Source organism: Portunus trituberculatus, chromosome 31 (assembly GCF_017591435.1).
Source record: "Portunus trituberculatus isolate SZX2019 chromosome 31, ASM1759143v1, whole genome shotgun sequence".
Lineage (NCBI taxonomy): Eukaryota > Metazoa > Arthropoda > Malacostraca > Decapoda > Portunidae > Portunus > Portunus trituberculatus.
In genome coordinates this window covers 6,824,146-6,846,645 of record NC_059285.1, presented here as the reverse complement: position 1 = coordinate 6,846,645, position 22,500 = coordinate 6,824,146, and the positions used below count along the sequence as shown (strand labels likewise).

The 22,500-nt window shown below is 43.7% G+C and overlaps 1 protein-coding gene across 7 annotated transcripts in view; it reads left to right on the top strand.

The window, feature by feature from the left end:
• LOC123511242 (latrophilin Cirl-like) overlaps window positions 1-22,500 on the top strand; it is a 227,891-nt gene that overhangs the window by 187,380 nt on the left and 18,011 nt on the right. For 4 of the 7 annotated variants that reach the window (XM_045266948.1, XM_045266952.1, XM_045266946.1 and 1 more), the window contains exon 3: window positions 15,127-15,316. In XM_045266948.1, coding sequence (XP_045122883.1) covers window positions 15,127-15,316 — 190 coding nt within the window. Of the gene's footprint in view, window positions 1-15,126; window positions 15,317-21,593; window positions 21,701-22,500 lie in introns of all 7 variants that reach the window. The other 3 variants (XM_045266947.1, XM_045266953.1, XM_045266951.1) reach the window with 1 other exon arrangement.

Here is a 22,500-nt window from a genome sequence, read left to right as displayed (position 1 = left end):
CTTCAGACCTACCTTGCTAACTTCACTCACTCCCTCCTTTTCATTTACATCGTCACCTCGTACCCTCTCTCTTCACTCTCCTATCACCTATATCTTCTTTACCCTTCTTTTATTTACACTCCCTATCCTCTTGCCCCTCATATCTCCTCATCCTCATATATATATATATTCCTCTTCTCCTTTCCTTCTCCTTCCTCCACCTTTCCCCGCCCACGACCCACGGAGCCCCGCCTTGTTTACCCATGTTGACGTTCATTTGTTATCTTCATTGCGGGATTTAAGAGCATTTCCCACCAGATTTAGGAGTGTTATCGCGCCCAGGACGTTTATGACCGCCTTTCCGAATCCCTCCTTTACGACGATACTTTTAAACCGAAGGGATACCGCGTCCTCGTCCCTGGCTGGCGTTTGATGTTTAGGCGCAGGTAGATCTGTGCACGTAATAGACTCAAGGAATCTACTACTTTTTAACTCCCCAATCTCGCAACCTCCCGTTTTCTTTGCATCTCTCGCGTTTTCACTCCAGCCATCGTGCCCTGGTTCTGTCTACTGGTTCTACTCCTCCTCCTCCTCCTCCTCCTCCTCCCGTGTCCCTGATACATGGATTGCCTCGTCTGCAGGTGTGAATAAAGCCTAGTCGCTTACGCCCTTTGCTTCCCTCCGGCGAAACCAGTGTGCCGACCATATTCAATTCCTCCTCCTCCTCCTCCTCCTCCTTCAGGGGCTCAAGGAGGGAGGACGAGGAGGAGTTTAGCTATGTATCTTTGACACTGGGTTTTATATGTGGCCGAAATGGAGGTTGGTTGGTGTCTCTCTCTCTCTCTCTCTCTCTCTCTCTCTCTCTCTCTCTCTCTCTCTCTCTCTCTCTCTCTCTCTCTCTCTCTCTCTCTCTCTCTCTCTCTCTCTGCCTCCTTTTTTCTTCCATTTCCGTTTGCTTCATGAAGTTTTTCTTTTTCTTTCTACTTTCTATGATCATTTTCTTCTCTTCTCTCTCTCTCTCTCTCTCTCTCTCTCTCTCTCTCTCTCTCTCTCTCTCTCTCTCTCTCTCTCTCTCTCTCTCTCTCTCTCTCTCTCTCTCTCTCTCTCTCTCTCTCTCTCTCTCTCTCTCTCTCTCTCTCTCATACCAGGTGGATGCAGCGTAACAAATCCATGCGCGGTCCGCCCTACTAACTCTCCTCCTCCTCCTCCTCCTCCTCCTCCTCCTCCTCCTCCTCCTCCTCCTCCTGGGCGTCAGTCAGGTGTGTGGGGTCAGTGGTTGTCTCGCGGCACCGACGAGTAGCGAGGGCGTCGATGCAACAATAGGGAGACAAACACGACGGGGCGAGGTGTGAGGAGAGGCCGCGAGGGATGGGAGAGGGACGGAGCGAGGAGGGAGAGGAGGGACAGCCTTGACTGGTGAAGCGAAGAAGGAAGGAAAGAGCAAGGACGGCGGGAGGAGGAAGGAGGGAAGGAGGGAGGGAGTGTGGGGTGGGAAGGAGATGGTTGGTGGGATAAAAACTATAAGGTGTGGTGGAAACGAACAAAGGCAAGCATGAAAGGAAGGAAGGAAGGAAAGAAGTATAGGGTGGATAGAAGGGAAGATGGAATGGTGTTATGACAGAGAGGAAGGGAAAGAAGGTGAATTGAAAAATGTATCAAAGGAAGGTGTGCAGTACTAACCATATGAGTGAATAACAATGACACATGAAGGAATAGTGTTGTAATAGCGGGGACGGGAAGGAAGATGGCGAATGAGAATACTTGAGGAAAGATACCTAATGAATTAAATAGCAATGAAAGAAATGAAAGAAGAAAGGGTGATACTATAATAAGAAGGAAGAGACGAAAAGCAAATAAAAAAGAAGATACCAAATAAATAATAATAAAATAAATGAAAGTCAGTGATACATAGAAAAGGAAGGAATGTCATGGTATGGAGATTAAGAATTGGAAAGGGAGGGGGAAAAAGAGATCGGGTATAAATGCGTGACGTGAACGGGAGAACGTGAAGGGAAGGAAAAGGATGACAGAATCGTGAAGTGTACAAAAGGGAGAGTTGATTGTGAAACTCTAGAGAGAGAGAGAGAGAGAGATAGTGTGTGAGAGAGTGAAGATGAAAAGAAGGGGAAGGTCGGTAACAGAGACGGAGAGAGCAATAGACAGATAAATGAACGTTTACAAACTGAAGAAATAAGAAAGAACGCAGAAAAAATAACAAAGTAGTAATATATAAATAGATAGAGGTATATATTTGAATGCTAATTAAAAGAGTAAGAAGACGTTAAATAATATGAAGTGTCGATATTTTAAGACAAAAGGAAGGGAAGAAAAGCGAACAACAGACATAAAGATGGAAGAAAAGAAAATAATGAAGAAACCAAAGGGAAAAGGAGACGGTAATGAGAAGTAAAAGAAAAATAGGCAAACCAGATGAAAGAAATGCAAGCAGAGAATAACAAAGAGGTGGGAGTGGAAAGAGGAAGGAAAGAAAGAAAGAGAAAATTGAAAGAGAGAAGAGGCGAAAAATAGAGACTTGTGGATGGAAGGGGGAATAGATGAAAAGATATAGAGGGAGAGGGAGGCAGAGAAGGTGAGAACAGAAGAAAACCGAGGTACGAAAATAGAGACTTAAGGGATGGAGGGAAGGATAGATGAAAGGATATGGAAGGAGAGAAGGAGGGAGGGACTTGCCGGGCGGGTCTTTGTGATATCAACGTCCTCGAAATCCTTCACTCCCCGCCCTCCTTCGTCCTTCGGAAACGCAGGACTCCCACGAGAGGACCCAGAATTTGATAGAGGGAAGGTGGAAGGAGGGAAGGACATGGTAGGAAGAATATCCCCACGCCCTTCCTCACACATAGGATATTCACCATTACTGCCCCGCCCTTATCCCCAGCCCAGATTGCCCCACCCATCCCCGCCCATCCCCAACCCTTGTCCCGTCCACGCCCTGTCCTTCTCTATACAGTTCTGTGTCTAATTCCGTTTGCCCATCACTTTGTACCCACCTAACGCCCACAACCCCTTCCCCCATAACCTCTACCCAGCCCATTCCTTCTATAACCCTTTTTTTGCCCTCATAGTACTCTCCTTGTCACACCTTATCCTAACCCTACCTTACCTTACCTTACCCTCCATCTTTCCCGCCTCTCCCTGCCGCTCCCTGCCTCTCCCTGCCCCGTCTCGCCCCGCCCCAGTCATGCGGAACAGTTGGTAACGGTGTGCACGAGGCGGTGGGGAAGTGACGGGAAAGGCGGGCGTGAGGGTGGTAATGTAGATAGGGAGGGTGGACCGTGGGTGGATTGGGGAAGGTGAAGGTTGAATGGGGGTGGGCGGGGAAGCTCCTTGGTAATACTGGTGGTGATTGGCGAGCTGTAGTCTAGTTAGTGGGGAATAATTGTGCAAATTTTGGGTGGGTAGAGAAGGGCGGGATGGTGCGCGGGCGTGTGTGGGTGGGCGAGGCTGAGAGAGAGAGAGAGAGAGAGAGAGAGAGAGAGAGAGAGTAGAGAAGCGAGCACTCACCACTCCCTCCATAATTGCACGTTTTATTGTTTGAATAATTCACAAACTACACAAACCATTTTTGCATAAAGGAACGTTAGGAAGAGTAAGGTACACACACACACACACACACACACACACACACACACACACACACACACACACACACTATAATGTTGGAATTTCACGTGTGTAGTTTTTAAAGTCTTTTTCTCATAAGCTCGTTGAAGTTTTTCTTTTTTCCTCCTTTTTTTTTTTCCTTCTTTCTTCCCTCCTTATTATACCACGAGGCCATCAGAGGGAAATAAATTCCTTGACGTAACCTTACTGCCCTTGATACGATCGAGGTCATTCTCTCTCTCTCTCTCTCTCTCTCTCTCTCTCTCTCTCTCTCTCTCTCTCTCTCTCTCTCTCTCTCTCTCTCTCTCTCTCTCTCTCTCTCTCTCTCTCTCTCTCTCTCTCTCTCTCTCTCACGCTTCATGTCGACAGTGGTGAGTGGTGGTGATTGTGATTGTGTGTGGTGATGTCGACAGTGGTGAGTGGTGTTGATTGTGATTGTGTGTGGTGATGGTGATGGTAGTGGTGGTGTGTGGTAATGATGATGACTGTGGTGAATGTAATGAGTTAATTGTGATGATTGTAGTTGTATGAGGTAGAGGTGGCATGCTTGTGTGGTGATTGTATTTGCAGTATGTTGTGGTGATGAGGGTGGTGGTGGTGACTAATAGTGAGTGTACGATGGTGATGTGATGATTGTAATGGTGATATCAGGATCGTTTTTCATTGTAGATATATAATGATGCAGGTTTAGGAAAGGCTGATAGTGTCCATAGTCCGTGGTAGTGGTGATGGTGAGTGGTGATGGTGACAGTGGTGATGGTGTGGGATTTAGTGACCAAGGGACAGCGATGGATAGCAAAGGTATGTGTGGTATTTCCTGCTTAGCGTTTGTTTGTCCGTTCGTTTCACTCTGTAATAGACTCATGGGTGTGTGTGTGTTTGTAATTCATTGCTTGTATGATACGTGGTCTGTGTATCAGTGGACGTGTATATGGAAGCGAGATGGATTGCATGTGGATGAGCCTTAGCGGATCACGGGAATATCAAGTACGTGGGAAGTGGATGAGTGACTTAATCTGAGTGGACAGGAGATGAAGTGATGACCAGATGGATATTCAAGCAGTTACAAGTAGATATGAAGTAATAAGATGGATTAAGTGGATAGGATTGTTAGAGGATAGAGGGGATAGATGGGTGGGGTGAGTGTGGATGTGATAGTGGATAAGATTGCGTGTGGCTACGTTCAGATGTGGATGTTAGATTAAATGGATGATTGGACGTTTATTAATGTGGATGTGGGCGTAGTATTAAGTATGGGTGTGTTCAGAAGTGTATTTGTAGGTGAAATTAGAGGGTTAGACTTGGTATGGGCGTGTGTGAATGTTATTGTGGTATGGGCGTGTGTGTATGTGTGTGTGGATGGTGGGGTGGTGTGAGGGTGTGATTGTGGTGCTATTAATTAAGTATGGGCGTGTTGAGAAGTGGATATATGGGGGAACTAGAAGGCTGGAATGGGTGTGGGCGTGTGTGTGGATGGTGAGTGGCGTCGTGTGGGCGTGTTTGAGAGGCTGTCCCCCCCCTCACCCACCTTCCATCCCCTCCCTACACCCTCTCATCTGGCATCACCGCGAGGCCCCGTGAGTTATGGCCGCGCCCTGCCTCCACCATCCCTCATCCACCCCCTTACCGTGTTTCTCCACCTTCCTCCACTCCGTCCTCCACTCCCCTTCCTCCATATACCCACCCGCACTCACCTTTCTCTCTTACTCATACACACCCACTACACACACACACACACACACACACACACACACACACACACACACACACACACACACACACACACAAAAGCTTCACAAGCCAGAGGACCGGGGTTCGATTCCCCGGCCGGGTGGAGATATTTGGGTGTGTCTCCTTTCACGTGTAGCCCCTGTTCACCTAGCAGTGAGTAGGTACATGATATAAATCGAGGAGTTATGACCTTGTTGTCCCGGTGTGTGGTGTGTGCCTGGTCTCAGGCCTATCCGAAGATCGGAAATAATGAGCTCTGAGCTCGTTCCGTAGGGTAACGTCTGGCTGTCTCGTCAGAAACTGCAGCAGATCAAACAGTGAAATACACACACACACACACACACACACACACACACACACACACACACACACACACATACATACATACATACATACATACATACACACACTCTCTCTCTTTTCCATAATCCGTACCCACATTCCCCCCCCCCTTCTCTCTCTCTCTCTCTCTCTCTCTCTCTCTCTCTCTCTCTCTCTCTCTCTCTCTCTCTCTCTCTCTCTCTCTCTCTCTCTCTCTCTCTCTCTCTCTCTCTCTCTCTCTCTCTCTCTCTCTCTCTCTCTCTCTCTCTCTCTCTCTCTCTCTCTCACTCTCGTCTCTCTCATTCCACACCTGTCTCACGCCACACCTGTCACACACACACACACACACACACACACACACACACACACACACACACACACACACACACACACACACACAGCATCAATGTTTCCCTCTCCCTTCCCAGTACCACATAAAACCCTCACCACCCACTACTGATCCCACACACAGGTACACACAAGTACACATCGCCTCCATAATGGTACATCTTTGGCACACCCACCCCCCGCTCCCTCTCTCCTTCAGCACCCTACACCCCATTACCTAGACCCCCGTTCACCCTGAGGCTATTAGAGCACCACTCACCCTGTCTTAGTAATTCCCTACGGTCATATTTCAGAGGGAAGGAAGGAGGGAGAGAGGCGGGAAGGGTGGCAGGGTGGTAGTACAGTACAAAGGGTGTGTAGGGTGAGGGGAGGTAGGGAGGATTTGTAACGCGTGGAGGGAGAAAAAAGGGGAAGTGTATGTGAGAGAAAATAAGGAATAATTAATGATCCTGAAATTGGATACAAAAAATAAAAATGTATTGTTAAGGGAAGGAAAGTTTTGTGAGTTGGTGCCAGGGCGAGGCGAGGCGAGGCGAGGTGAGGTGAGCTGAGGTGAAGAGGAGCCGCGACCTGGACAGGGAAGGGAAAAAAGGAAAAATAGAAAGAAGAAAAAACAGCAGATGGGTGGGAAATACTTCACTGGGAAAAAGAAAAAGAGGAAAAGTTGAGATGCAGTAAAACACAGCAAATGAAAGAGAGAAACATGAAACCAGCCCAGGAAAAGGAGAGAGAGAGAGAGAGAGAGAGAGAGAGAGAGAGAGAGAGAGAGAGACGAGCGGCCGAGAAACCGTACCTTAAATCACCTCCCATATACCTCCGGCCAGGTGTCCCCCGAGCCTCACCTGAGCCGCCAGGTAAGCAAGACCCGACCCTCGTATATACCTCGGAAGAAAATTGTAGGACGGAAGAGAGAGAGAGAGAAAAAAAAATACCATAAAGAAACACGAAATTTATGTTCTTTTTCGGACAAGATGTAGGCGAGGATTTGTGTGTTTTTCATTACTTGGACGGAGAGAAGTTGAGTTGCAGTTTTGTTTGATCTTTTAGACAGACAGGCAGGAGTCGAGGGAGGAGGAATAACAAGCCCCTTCATTATGTGGCCGCCAGATGGGTAATTTGACTCTTTGATTGCTTTCGGATACAAATAGCCGAGAGGAAACATAAAGAAAATGAGGCGTAGTCACGTACATTCTAAATAATAGGAAAGAAAAAACACTGAACAGAATTAATAAAGATAAAAGTTACAGTATCGTGGATTTTAAATAATTCTTACATTAATTCCTTATAGAAGCAAAAAAGGAAGGAAGGAAGTATGGATGGAGGTTATTTTGGCTTATACTCTAGTGATAGGCCTTCTAGATAGACAGAGCGATGGTGGTATAGGCTCTCCAGATTGTAATGGCGGGCTGATTGTGGCGGTAGATTAGATTGTAATGCTGATAGATCTTACAAGGAGAGGTGAAGGTTGTGGGAAATTCCTCGTGTAGTGGTGGAAGTGGTAGTACTAATAGGGGTGGTGATAGTAGTAGTAGTAGTAGTAGTAATAGTAGTGGTGGTGGTGGTAGTAGTACTATTAGTAGGTATATTTTTTTAAGTCCTCTCTTCCCACTCAGCAGTAAAAGTAGTTGTAGTAGAAGTTATAGTATTGTAGTTGGAGAAAAAGGAGGAAAAGTTCTGCAATTCGTTCAAGTTCTTCTTCGAGTAGCAGTAGTAGCAGCAACAGTAGCAGTAATAGTAATAATAGCAGTAGTAGGTCCTCTAGATAGCTTCAGGTTCCCAGTTCGTGTCCTTCTCCACCTCCTCGCGTTACTTATGAAGACAAACTGGAGAGACAAAGGCCCGAGTCACTCTCTTGGGAAATACGAAGGGCCAGATCAGACGTGTGTTGGAGGGAGACGCGCCGAATACTCTATGTCCCGGGAGTGATGGCGGCGACGGCGTAGGAAGGCCTTTGGAAGTCTTAGGGGGAAGCACACCTCCTTTCAAGATGCCATCCTGCCACTCGTTTCTTTACATTGTTTTCTTACGATGTTCTTTTATCATCCTGACTATTATTTTTTTCATATTTTCCTCTTTTCTTGTTGTGTTTTTGTGTTAATTTTAGTACACTTCTTTCACGGGTTAGGTTAAGTTAAGTGGTACAGTTTTAGTCAGAAATGTTTAGTTTATTTCGTCCTTCAATCTTAAGTCTTCTATTTTAGTGTCGGTCTTCGTACATTCATTTGGTTCTCGGTTTATCAGAACACTCAAAACTGGAAGGAAGAATCTCAGAGCACAGTGGAAGGAAGTCAGTGTGATGTGTTGCTCGGCTGTTGACCAGAATTGTAGTGTATTGTTTTCCCATAGGTTGCCGTTGTTCTTATTCATGTATTCATATATGGGTAGTACAAGACCTTTTCCCCTCAGCCTACTTTTATTTATTTCCCTGTAAGATGGTCCATTTACTCTCACTCGTACAAAATACAGCAGACCTTTTTACAGTTACTTAATGTTTCTTATACACTTTACTTTTAGGGTTACTTTTTACTTATACATTTCCTCTATGCCCTTTACTGCCTTTCATCAGTCAAAAGGCTTGTTTTTTTCTTTCTTCTCTCAGTCATTCAACTCTGCATTCTTTTATATTCTAAGGGATTGCCACGCCTGTTTCTATCGTGTATAACTTTCACTCTAATGGAGTTACTACATTGTGCCCATAGTGTGTGTGTGTGTGTGTGTGTGTGTGTGTGTGTGTGTGTGTGTAAATCTCTCCCTGCCTTTCATTTGTATCAGTTAATTGCCTTTTTATCCCATAACTGTCCGGCATTGCATTGATCTTTTCAGGCCAGACTTTCCTTTGCACTTACACAGCATTGCATATATAGGTCGTCAATTTATCGTTCAATTGGTGGCTATTTATCTCTTTAGAGGAGGCCGGGGCTTTCTCTCTCTCTCTCTCTCTCTCTCTCTCTCTCTCTCTCTCTCTCTCTCGCTCTTGCTCTGTCTCTCGCCATTACTCGTAGGTCTCAAAGTACGTTTCTCCGCAGTCTTGAGTAACACCTCACCCTTCATCTTTTTTTCCCTGATACTTTTACCCACGCTTGCCCAACACACGTTTTTAGGTCGCCCTTTTATCACCGTATAGGTCACTCTTACTCTTCCTCTTTCCTCTCTCTCTCTCTCTCGCTCTCGCTCTCTCTCTCTCTCTCTCACTGCCTGCCCCACTCACGATCCGCCGTATCACCTAAGTGCATTCTTCTGCAACTTTATTCATCTCTTTCCTATCGTAACCTGTAACCTTTTTATCACCTGTGCTGCCTGACTTGTTTGGCTTTCGGTGCATTTATCGCTGGACTGTGTGTGTATTTCGTTGTTACCGTAATAGTGAGGGTGTTTAAGTTCGTGTTTTTACTTTTTGTTTCTCGCTGTGAAGTGTTTCATGCGGTGTTGTTTAAGGAGTGATTTGAAGCAATGTGTGTGTGTGTGTGTGTGTGTGTGTGTGTGTGTGTGTGTGTGTGTGTGTGTGTGTGTGTGAGACAGGGAAGCTTATTTCTAAACGTATCATTGTCTTATCTTTTACATTTACTCTGGAGGGAAGTGGTAAGGCGTTCAAGGATTTATTTCTCAATTCTAGTGATAGCTCGATAAGGATTCTGCATCATTAAGAGCAAATAAAAAAATACTCATGAAAATTTGACAAATGATCTCTGTTGCCTCTGAAAAAATCATAGACGTGAGCATGTAAGAATATGGGCCAATCTCTCTCTCTCTCTCTCTCTCTCTCTCTCTCTCTCTCTCTCTCTCTCTCTCTCTCTCTCTCTCTCTCTCTCTCTCTCTATCGCAACACGGCCTGCTATCACCGCGGACCACTTTGCCGCTACCCTCAAGGCGCCTCAGTATCGGAACAACATTTCTCTGGGTCCTTACACACGCCTCGCGCCTACACGCCCCATACACGCCCCCATCACGTCACCCTATGTCTCCTGAAGGTGTATCACTGGCTCTTTTCTTACCACCTTCTCTCCTGCTTCTCTTTTTGCGATCTCATAATAGGTTTTTCTCTCTTTATTCTTTTTTTTCTTTTCTCCTTCATTTTATTGTACTCCACAGCATCACAGTGTTTCTTCTTTACCTTCTTCAATTTTAATATTCCTTCTTCTTCTCTGATTTCATAATAGGTCCTTCTTTTTCCTCTTCTTCTTCTTCTTCTTCTCTTTCTTTTCTTCTTCTTCTTCTTCTTCTTCTTCTTCTTCTTCTTCTTCTTCTTCTTCTTCTTCTTCTTCTTCTTCTTCTTCTTCTTACCCCACACTATCACAACATCCCTTCTCCTCTCCTTTCTCACTTACCCACCAACCCACCAACCAACCTACCCACCACCTACAGTATACCTTTCCTCTCTCACCCCCAATCCTCCCTCCCTCTCACTCTCCCTCCCAACGGCCGCATCACCACAGGAATCTAATACTCTTACCCTGTGTACTCTCTTCTTCCTTTCCGTGATCTGCTTGCCGCACGCACCTACCTCGCCGCACTCCGTCTAATACCATCGTCCTGTTTACCCTGGATAATGATAGTGTCGCTGGCTTGTTTACGCTGCTCCGGGAGGCGACAAAGGAGAAGAGCCTCTCGCAAAAGGGCTCTTCTATTGGTGTCTTGTGTGAGTGTCATCGTGTGCCTCTCCTTAATTGTACTGGTGGTGGTGGTGGTGGTGGTGGTGAATGAGGGTGTGCCAAGGATGGTGAGGGGGGTTAGAGAGAGAGAGAGAGAGAGAGAGAGAGAGAGAGAGAGAGAGAGAGAGAGAGAGAGAGAGCCAGGTGTGGAAATCGCCAATTACCGGAGACAATTTACGAGAGAGAGAGAGAGAGAGAGAGAGAGAGAGAGAGAGAGAGAATCAATTACGGAGAAGCGTTAAGAGCAGGTAGAGACAGTGTGTGTGTGTGTGTGTGTGTGTGTGTGTGTGTGTGTGTGTGTGTGTGTGTGTGTGTGTGTGTGTGTGTGTGTGTGTGTGTGTGTGTGTGTGTGTGTGTGTGTGTGTGTGTGTGTGTGTGTGTGTGTGTGTGTGTGTGTGTGTGTGTGTGTGTGTGTGTGTGTGTGTGTGTGTGTGTGTGTGTGTGTGTGTGTGTGTGTGTGTGTGTGTGTGTGTGTCTGTGTGTGTGTGTGTGTGTGTGTAAGTGACACTGTGTGTGTGTGTGTGTGTGTCTCTCTCTCTCTCTCTCTCTCTCTCTCTCTCTCTCTCTCTCTCTCTCTCTCTCTCTCTCTCTCTCTCTCTCTCTCTCTCTCTCTCTCTCTCTCTCTCTCTCTCTCTCTCTCTCTGTTCCGCAATGTAATGCACGTGCCTCTAATTTTATAATCACTTTCATTCTCCTCGCACGGAAACCACCACCACCACCACCACCACCACCACCACCACCACCACCACCACCACTACTGATATCACTGCTCCTTGTCCTCCATCTCTTCCTTCCCTCCTTTCCCTCCCCATCAATCCTCTTCTTCCTCCTCCATCCATTATTCTCTCTCCTCCATCTCTTCCTTCTCCTCCTCCTCCTTCTCCTCCTTTCACTCCTCGTCCGTTCAATCCTGCGTGTGTTTTTACCCAGCCGACCTTGAAGGATAAGCGGAATATTGGCAACAGGAAATCCTATTGCATATTCCCGCTGGGCGAAAGACGTGATCCTCTCAAAAACTAGGGCCACAAAGAAGCCTAATTCGTTCTCGTCTTCCCGCTGAGTCGATCATTGCTCCTCCCGGTGAAGCGCTATAGTGGTGGTGGTGGTGGTGGTGGTGGTGGTGGTTGTCGCGGAATCGGTTCTCTAGCGGATTGTTGAGATTGACTTGGTTCGCTTCGCTTGCCGCCCTCAGTCTTGTATTCCTTCGACTTCCACTGGTTCCTCCTCCTCCTCCTCCTCCTCCTCCTCCTTTTCCTCCTCCTCCTCCTCCTCCTCCTCCTCCTCCTCCTCCTCCTCCTCCTCCTCCTCCACTTGCTTCTGCTTTCTGACCTCCACGACCGACTCCACTTCCTCCTTCAATGCCTACATGGTCGCTTCCGTCTCGACCTCCTCCTCCACCTCCTCCACTACATGCCTTCATTTCTCTTGGATCCTCTGCACCTCTCCTCCTCCTCCTCTTCCTCCTCCTCCTCCTCCTCCTCCTCCTCCTCCTCCTCCTCCTCCTCCTTGTAACATTCATCTCATCCCATTCCACTTTGACTCCCTCTTCCTCCCCCTCATCCCCTCTCTCCCTCCCTATTTATTCTCTCTCTCTCTCTCTCTCTCTCTCTCTCTCTCTCTCTCTCTCTCTCTCTCTCTCTCTCTCTCTCTCTCTCTCTCTCTCTCTCATTCCGTAATTTATTATTAATTTATTCCATCGCTAACTATTCTTGTTCCGGGCTGATGCATTTCTTTCTTTTTTATTATCATTTTTTTCCCGTCTTCCTTTTCTTCCTTCTTAGTATTGGTGTGTATTTTCTTCTGTCTATTCCTTTTATATATTTATTGTTTATTTTTTGTCTTCTTTTCTTTTCTTTTTACCATTTTTTCTTTTTCTCTTAATCTGCTTTTTTTCTGTATTATTTTCATTGGTGTTATTTTTTTTTTTTTTTTTTTATAATTGCGCCGCAGATATAATTGTGCTTATTGTTGATGTACTGACCGAGTCTCCCCTGCAATGCGTTTTCTGTCATAGATTTATTTCCTTCATTAATTTACCCAGGTTTTTTTTTTTTTTCTTTTTTTTCTGTCGGACATACATTATATATACTCTCTCTCTCTCTCTCTCTCTCTCTCTCTCTCTCTCTCTCTCTCTCTCTCTCGGTCAGTCCAAAAATATCCTTCATTCTCGTCCTTGCCCCATGAGAGTCCTCCTCCTCCTCCTCCTCCTCCTCCTTTGACTTCGGAATGGCGGGTCACTTCAGGTCATCCGCTTCACTCCACACCAGAGGCCGCGCAGGAACCCAAGGACGCCTCCCGTTTGTCAACCAAGTGTGGGAGTCTTCCTTTTATCCGAACTATTTCTGAACTCTTTTGACTCCTTCACTTCACAGGCCGGAGATCAGTTTCTTTTTTCTTTTATTTTTTATCAGTTTTTTTTTTTTTTTTTTTTTTTTTTTTTTTTAGGGTAGGTGTGTTGTGCTGTGTTTGAAGTTTATTTTCACCGATTGATTGCTTAGTTTTATTTTTTAGTTCAGTGAAGGATTTTTTTTCTCGTTTTGTTTTTATTTTTTTATTTTTTTAAGCTCGTATGTTTAGGTTTTTTGGGGGTTTGTTTTGTTTTCGTTTGGTTATTTTTTTTAAGAGTAACTTCTTTTTTTTTCGTACACGTAGATATTTGATCGTTTTTCATTGACTTTTTGCCCCTTGACTCGCTTTCATTTTCTCTTTTAAAACTGGGGGTCGATGTGTTTAAATTCTTAATACCTATATTTTCTTCACGTCCACGAATTGCAATACTAATATTAGAATAAATCCCACTTCTTTTTGCATTTTTGTCATTATTATTTTTTCCCACGTCTATTGATTTCTGTACCTATAGACTAATTAATGCGTTTCAAGTTACTATTCCCCATCTTACATATTAACCCCTATCAGTACTGGGATGCATTTCTACCTTGAGTCTTTGGTGTGATTAGACGATTTTATTAATATTACGAAGTGTCTGTGGAGGTCAGAAGATTATTGGCAGAAATCTTCACTATTTTAATCTCCCACAGATTTTTAAGTTGTATAAAATCACCAAATAGTAAGCAGAATGAATATGAAAATGCGTCACAGTACTGAATGGGTTAAAGAAATCTTGTACTTGAGTGGCTTGTCGTCAAGGTCCTAGTGGGCAGCTTGTTGGGTGTTGGATGCTGAAGCGGCCACTGAGGGGCTCGCAAGGCTCCTGCTCGCCGCCACGCCACGCCAGCCAGCCTCGTTTGTCCCTCCGTGATGGGCAGCGTGGAGACCTGAGTTATAGAGGCCCACCAGCCCTCCATCCATCACTTCCCTCCCTTCCTCCCTCCTTCCCTTAACTCTCTTTCTCTCTCTCCTCTCTCCTCTCTTGTGTTCCTCTTCTTTTCCCTCTTCCTTACTTCACCTCCTTCCTTTATTTTTTCTCATGTTCTTTTCTTTATTTCCTTCGCTCCATCACTTACCCCACCACTCCTTCTTTCCCTTAACTCTCTATTCTCTTTCGTGTTCCTTTTCTTTTTCCTTCTCTTCTGCGTTCCGTTCTATTCTTTTCATCCATCTTTTCCCTCACTCCCTTTATCTCTCCAGGTATCTCTTCCTCCCTTCTTTCTTGTCGGTTTCACTTTGGGTCTTTCTATATCCATCCTCCACCTTCTTAAATGTCAAGTGTCCTTTTCTTATCCTTTTATATTTTTCTTATATTGCTTTACTCTTTATTTTTCTAAGTATATTGAATTAAATTTTTGTCGTGTTCTTTTCACCTTTTTTTTTATATAGATTAACTATGATATATTGTTTTTGCTTCTCCCTCTTCTCCCCTTCTTTGTCTTTCTCTCCTTTCGTGTTCTCTGAGTTGCTATCTTATTTCCTTATTTGCTTTGTATCTTCCTTCCCTCGTCTCGTTTATCCACTCATCCTTCTGCGTTTCCTTTCTTCTCTCCTCCATAGTTCCTTGCCCTTGCTCTCTCTCTCTTTTTTCCCCTCCTTTCCCTCTTCCTCCCTATCTGGTTTCCTGTGTAGCAATCCTCTCTTAGTTTTCCTCCGCACACTGCCCAGCAACACCCCTACCTCGTCTGTTTTCATTTTAAACCATACAATCTCTCTCTCTCTCTCTCTCTCTCTCTCTCTCTCTCTCTCTCTGAACGTCACTCAGTGGTTTTTTTATGAATCGTGACGTTGTTGTTGCTGTTGTTGTTGTTGTTGTTGTTGTTGTTGTTGTTGTTATTGTTGTTGATTTTGTTATCTTATACTATTTGTTAAACTTTCTTTTTTTTCAGATATCTATTGAGATGACAATTTTTTTTTTTCAGATTTAGCTAGTTTTGTTAGTAATAGCAGTAGCAGTAGTAGTCGTAATAGTAGTAGTAGTAGTAGTAGTAGTAGTAGTAGTAGTAGTAACAGTCACAATATTCATTTAAGCATTACCATTAACCGTACCAACTGAACTAACCCTTCTCTCTTTCTCTCCCTCCTTCAGGTCAGAGTTACCGCACCGCCTATGCCTGCGAAGGAACGCAACTCAACATCAACTGCAACTCGGGTAACGTGATTGACGTGATCCGCGCCAACTACGGCCGCTTCTCCATCACCATCTGCAACGCGCACGGCAATACGGAGTGGTCGGTCAACTGCCAAAGCCCGAGAACCCGCCGCGTGCTGGCTGACAGGTAGGGGAGCTCAGGAGGGATGCTGGGGTTGGAGAGGGTAGTAGAAGGTTGTGGGAGGGTCGAAGCAGGAAGGGAGAGGGTCATCGGAGGGAGTAAGGGAGGGATAGATTAATGAAAGCGGGAAGACAGGTTAGTGTCAGGCGGAGGCGTTAGTTAGAGCAGACGTATATTGATTGGGTTTAATATTTGGTTTAATTTAGTTTGGGAAAGCATGTCATGTGTGTGTGTGTGTGTGTGTGTGTGTGTGTGTGTGTGTGTGTGTGTGTGTGTTAGGTTATGAAAGGTTATTTATAATCGACCAAATGGAGAGTTACGAATACAGCTTGAAAATGTTGAATGAAAAAAATAATTGTGATTGAAACTGTACTGGATTGCGAATATGAAAAAGAAAAATACTGACAAAGAATCGAGGAAAAAAATATCGTACATCAACAAAATAAAGGAGGAGCAGGAATGAACATAACATCCATCATCATCTAAATAAATTGAAAAAAAAAAGAGAGAAGCAAAGAAAAGAGAGCAATCCAAATCAACAAACAAGAGACCAATACCGAAAGGGAAGAAGGACAAAGAAAGACAAAATGAGACAAGTCAATAAATAACAGCAATAAAGAAGAAGGGGAGAACACACCCGAGATGAGGGGCAATGGTGGGAGTTAGGGAAGGTAGCAAAGTCTCTAGGGGAACGTTAGGTGAATTAAATAGAAGTAAGTCCCCGTCTTCCTCTTTTTCCCCCCTTTTTTTTTCCTTGCCTCCTCCTTCCCCCCATTTCCCCCATCTTCCTAACCTTCCCCCTTGAATGGAGATGGTCCACGAAATAGCCCACAGGAGACCCAAAGAAGATCCAACTCTCCTCCTCCTCCTCCTCCTCCTCCTCCTCCTCCTCCTCCTCCTCCTCCTCCTCCTCCTCCTCCACCTAAATTAAAGCCTTTATTTCTTCTTAATGTTGAAAAATAATGAATAACTTTTGTGCTGTGAGGAATTTACTTGGTAGCTGCTGTTTGTTGTTTAAAAATCTTATTCTATATTGAGTTACATGTTTTGCTTTTATAACAGGTATCTCTCTCTCTCTCTCTCTCTCTCTCTCTCTCTCTCTCTCTCTCTCTCTCTCTCTCTCTCTCTCTCTCTCTCTCTCTCTCTCTCTCTCTCTCTCTCTCTCTCTTAAACGAAACCAGATATGATAATGGAGGGAAGAAAATATTGGCAGAAGTTTCGTGTGTTTTGCTTTAGTATGTCTTAACTCGGGAGGAAGAGGAAGAATATTCATACGTATAGAGCGAGGAATAAGGCGCATGAATGAAAATAAAAGCATCGTCACAGGAAAATGTTACGACTGATATAAAGTTGAAAAAAAAGAAAAAACTACAGTAAAAGCAAAGAAAACGAGAAGAGGAAAATGCACGTTATGGAAGGAAGGAAGGAAGTCACAGGAAGAGAGAAGAAAGTTATGAAGAAAAGGAGATGGTAGGAAAGAAAAGGAGAAGGAAAAAAAGAGCAAAGAAAGGCAGGAAGTGAGAGATAGAAAAGACTAGCTAAAGAAAGAAGAAAAAGAGAGGAGGAAGAAGGAAGGGAACAAAGATAGGGTGAAAGTGAGAGGCAAATGAAACTGGTAAAGGAAAGAAGAATTAAGAAAAGGAAGAGAGAGAGAGAGAGAGAGAGAGAGAGAGAGAGAGAGAGAGAGAGAGAGAGTAGAAAATAGTAAAAATGGGGAAGGGAGAGTGATGACGTAAGAGTGAGAGGTGAAAAGGTAAAGAAGTTAAAGAATAAGAAAGTAAGAGATGGAAGTTAGGATGGCGGAAGGGGAAAGGAAAAGTTAAGGTAAGGGAAGGGAAGGAGGATTTGTGATGGGTGGGGGAGGGTGAGGGGTCCTTCATCGGAAGCGTGTTGGAGGGGAAGCAGGTAGACTGTTGTGAGGGCCAAGAACCTTTATGAAGACACACGACCCCGCGGGGAACAGCGCCTCCCCATACATACCTCTCTCTCAGCCGCTTAGAAGATACTACTAGTTCCCTCCTCCTCCCTCCTCCTCCTCCTCCTCCTCCTCCTCCTCCTCCTCCTCCTTCTTCTTCTCCTCTTCGTACTCCTCTTTCGTTTTCTTCTTCATTTTCCTGAGTCTAATATTAATTTTCTCTATATCTATTTTCTAGTATTCCTTTCTTCCTCCTTCTCCCACCCCCCCTCCTCCTTCTCCTCCTTTTCCTTCTACTCTTCCTTCTCTTCCTTTTAAGCCTCCTCAGTCATAAAAACTAGAAGTAAACCAAGAATCGCAATGTCCATAACCCAAGATGTTGCCTCCTCCTCCTCCTCCTCCTCCTCCTCCTCCTCCTCCTCCTCCTCCTCCTCCTCCTCCTCTTCTTCTTCTTTCTTCCTCCTCCTCTTCCCTTACGCACGCTATCCCCAATGGAACACCAAACTTCTACTCCTCCTCCTCCTCCTCCTCCTCCTCCTCCTCCTCCTCCTCCTCCTCCTCCTCCTCCTCCTACACCTACACCTACTACTACTATTACTACTACTACTACTACTACTACTACTACTACTACTACTACTACTACTACTACTACTACTACTACTACTACAACTGACTACCTTTTGTGGGTGCCTAGGTAGATTCCGTTTATTGAAATCTTGGAGGTAAGCGTGTGCGTGGCAGGTGCTGATTGCCGCGCCTGCAGTCACTCAGGTGAACCATCGAAGCTTCAACTGCGATAACCATCCAGGGAGTGAGGGAGAGAGGCGGGGGAATGAGGACTGCTTACGGGGATGCGTGGGCTCGATTTGGCAGTGGCGTGCGTGTCGCTAGAGGCCTGTAGTGTGTGTGTGTGTGTGTGTGTGTGTGTGTGTGTGTGTGTGTGTGTTTAGGAGGGATAGTGAGTGAGGAGGATGCGTGTGTCAGTTCCGAATGGGGTGAAGAGGAGAAAGAGGAGTAGCAACTACAGGGATACGAGTACTGACAGGAAGAGAACTAGCAACAGCAACAGCAACAGCACCAGGAGGAGGGAAGGATAGGGAGAGGAGGAGGAAGAGGACGAGAAGGAACGGCACAAGTAGTAGTGTTAGTAAGAGTAAGAGGGCCATTTCTCGTAATTGGAATTGAGGAAAACGAGGTATTGCAGCGGATGTAAAATTGTTACCCCGATGAAGGAAATGAAAGATATACGTGTGAAAGAGGAAGAGGGAGAAGAGAAGAGGAGATGAGGACGCCTTGGCTCATTCGCACGATTACGGATGAGAGGGAAGAGAGAAATAAAGGAAGAGAAAACAAATAGTCCCTGGTGGATGATAAAAGAAAAACGGGTCTCGTGTTACATGAGTCGACTAAAGGAGGAGAGGAAGGGAGGAATAGTGGTGTGTGGTGCAGTACATGTGGTATTAAAGAGAAGGCCGCCAGGAACACACGCAGGGGGAAGCAGCAGTAAAAGAGGGAGGCGTGTGTGACAAAACGGCAATAAACAGGCTGCGTGTGGAGGAAGCGGACCTGTGAGCAAATAAGAGTAAATGCTGCACCGTGCCCTAGTGTGTTTATGTTGCGGATGAAAGACACAGCGGCAGAATACGTGTACGATGTGTGAGATGGGAGAGTTTAGGGGTTACGAGAGGTGGAATAAAAAGGGAAATCAGAAGGAATGTAGCTGAACGACCTGAAGATATAACGAAAAAGATTAACTGGAGCAAAACGAAAAGGAAATTGATAAGAATAAATGTATAAAGTATTCATTGCGGTATGCCATGAGGAGTGACTATAGCAGATAGCTTGAGAAAAACATGGATAAAAGAAAAATAAAATGAATAGATATAACGAGTCTCTGTGATGAACAATAGCAGAAAAATAAGGAATCATTGAAAAATAAAAAGTTTTATTCTTAGTTGTCACAAACACACACCATATAGAAATTTTGAGTATAAACCAAGATTATGTAGAGAATTATAACGACACAGTAAAATCTCACACAAACATAAAGCTTCACCATGAATGAATAACAAGAACCAACCACCCGGCACCCAGACTACCACCACCACCACCACCGCTATAATGAACACAAAATATTACACATAAACCTAGACAGAAGTAGAAAAGAATAAAAAAAAAAGGAGAAAAAGATACGTGGCGCTCCATTCACACTCGAACACTAACAATAGCCACCACCTCCCTCTCCCTCTCTCCTGTTTAAGTAGGTAACAGTAGATATCCCTCTCAGGCCCCTCTCCCTCCTCCCTGCCGCCAGTCCTCCCAAGCCCTCACGTCCCACTTAAAGCCTCGTCCTCTTTCCTCTCACCACCCAGGGGACCGCCATGCCATATCACCATACGCGCACTGTACCCACAAGCGTATTTCACCGTATAAGCCTCACATGTGGTCATTATGATACGATGCTCATTCAAATCCCTCCATTTTTTTTTTTTTTTTTTTTTTTTTTTTTTTTTTTTTTTTCCATTTTTGTTTTTTTTTTTCTATATTTTTTTCACGTGTAGTACCGAGCTGGTGTGTACACTTTCACTTTGCTATTTGTATTATTTCGTGTATTTTTTTGTTTTGTTGAGTTTATTCTGTGTTACTGGGTACGTTTTAGTATTTCCTTTTTTTTTTTTTTTTTTTTTTTTTGTGATGTGTATGATGATATAAAAAGCAAGTAAAATAATACACGCTTATTTGTTTATTTAGTGACATATTTATAGTCATTTATTTCCCCTCCCTAGACTGCTTAACTATGTCTTATACAGCGTAGTTTACTGATCACCACCGCTTACTCATACCCTCCCCAACGCCCCACACTCCTCCTCACCACCTGAGCTATCCAGTATCGTGGTTATTAATTTTCCCTCTTGCTACGGTACGAAAGACTTACGCCGGAGGGAGAAAAAAAGTCCCTCGCCCCTCCAAAAATAAACAGAGAGAGGCATGACGAGGAGATTATAAAAAGTATGGTAATATCCCCGCACTAAACGTGAATGATGATGGAAAAGCTGCTCCATTTGCGTAATTTGGCGCATACGTATAGGTGTGTGTGTGTGTGCGTGCTTTATGAACAGTCGCTTGTTTGCCAGCCGTTCGTTCTTGTCATTGTAATTGGCCATTAGTTGATTGAGCTGTTTGCGTGCGTGTGTGTGTGTGTGTGGATGGGTGGGTAGGTGGGTGGGTGTGTCTACTGCAATATTTTATTTGTGAGTTGTCTGTGCGTGCAGTTTAGGAATTTTTGTAATAGACTGGCACTTGAGTTTTTAGATTGGTGTGTGTGTGTGTGTGTGTGTGTGTGTGTGTGTGTGTGTGTGTGTGTGTGTGTGTGTGTGTGTGTGTGTGTGTAAGTATGTTTCTAGTGTATATAGGTGGGGTATTATTATTATTATTACTATTATTATTATTATTATTATTATTATTATTATTATTGTTATTATTATTATTATTATTATCATTATCATCATCATCATCATCATCATTATTATTATTATTATTACTTCATCATCATCAATGTTATTACTGTATGATTAAGTTTCTAGACATAAGTAATTTATATTTATAATTGCTAATATTTTAGTATCTTGTCACGTCATGATAATTATTATTTCAGGATGTTTCATTGTAGGATAGTATACTTTTAATGAGTCTTCAGATTTTTTTTGTTGAATTATGTACTTATAAGAGTTTTAGGATATTTGTTTTGTAGGATTTAACACTGTTCAACACTATTCCTCACAAAATTTATTCCTTATACATAAACGGCATATATATACACTGAAGGTTGAATTACATAGCTAGACATAAGAAATAGTATGAGGGACAAGGTAAAATGAAAGAAAGGTAAAGACTAAGTAAACACACATCAAGATAGGCACAAAGGATATAGTAAGGAAGAAGTTAAAAAGTAATGAAGGTAATGTGATAAACAAACACACACTAAAGCAAACACAAATCATAAAGTAAGGAGGATATAATGAAAGTCATGAAGCTGCAACTTAGATAGACACACAGAACAGAATAACGAAGGAAATAGAAAGAAACTGAAGGTAAAGTATAAGTAGAGACACTAAAATACACAGAAAATAAAGTCATGAGAAAAATAAAAGGTAATGAAAGTAGAGGCCAAAAGAGACACACATTGCATAGAAAAATAGAAAGCTGAAGGTAGTGAAGTTAAAATCCAGAATAGAATAATGAATAAAGTAGAAAATGATGAAATAGAAAAGCAGGTAGTAAAGGTAGGAAGATAATAAAAGGTATATAGTGAAATTACAACTCAGGTAGACAGACAAACACTAAGGTAGAGAGATGCCCTTATCACAGGTGTAGCGGGCAGGACAGCTGTTCCATGGGCGTAAACAGTGACCTCTTCGGTGACCCCTGCCCCGGCACACACAAATACATCGAAGTCCACTACACCTGCGGCCTAGGTAACCACGAAGCCCCGCCCGCTGCCCGTCTGCTAACTAACCTAACCACCGTCTGTCTGAGGGAATGCATCACTAACCCGGCCAGTGATCACTAACGCACTAACACTAACACTCTAAGTCACAGCCTCTTCTCTAACCACGGCGTCCATCTCCTCCTCCTCCTCCTCCTCCTCCTCCTCCTCCTCCTCTCGTTTTTGTCCTCAGTAATAGATCGCGTATCGTATGAAAGCACAATCTTACAATCTTTGCCCACTTGTATTGACTGACTAAATGTCCCCGCCTCCTCCTCCTCCTCCTCCTCCTCCTCCTCCTCCTCCTCCTCCTCCTCCTCCTCCTCCTCCTCCCTCCTCCTCCTCTTTCGGCGTATTCATACCGTCGGTCGTTTGTTTCCATCCGGATTCCGTGTTTTTTTTTTTCTATTTATTTATTTTGTGTTTGTTTCTGTATTTTTTTTTTCGTTTTCTTTTAACAGTAACTATTTAGACATATTGTAGTTATTATTATTATTATTATTATTATTATTATTATTATTATTATTATTATTATTATTGTTATTATTTGTTATTATTATTATTATTATTATTATTATTATTATTATTATTATCATTATTATTATTATTATTATTATTATTATTATTATTATTATTATTTCTGTTGTTTTTCTGTGGTGGTTTATTGTTTACTGAATTCCGCTTATAAATAAAAAAAAAAAAAGTTTACACAGCACTACGTGTAAATATTTCACCATACATAAAAAAAAAAAAAAACAGGAAAAGCATTTGAAAAAAAATAATAATTAG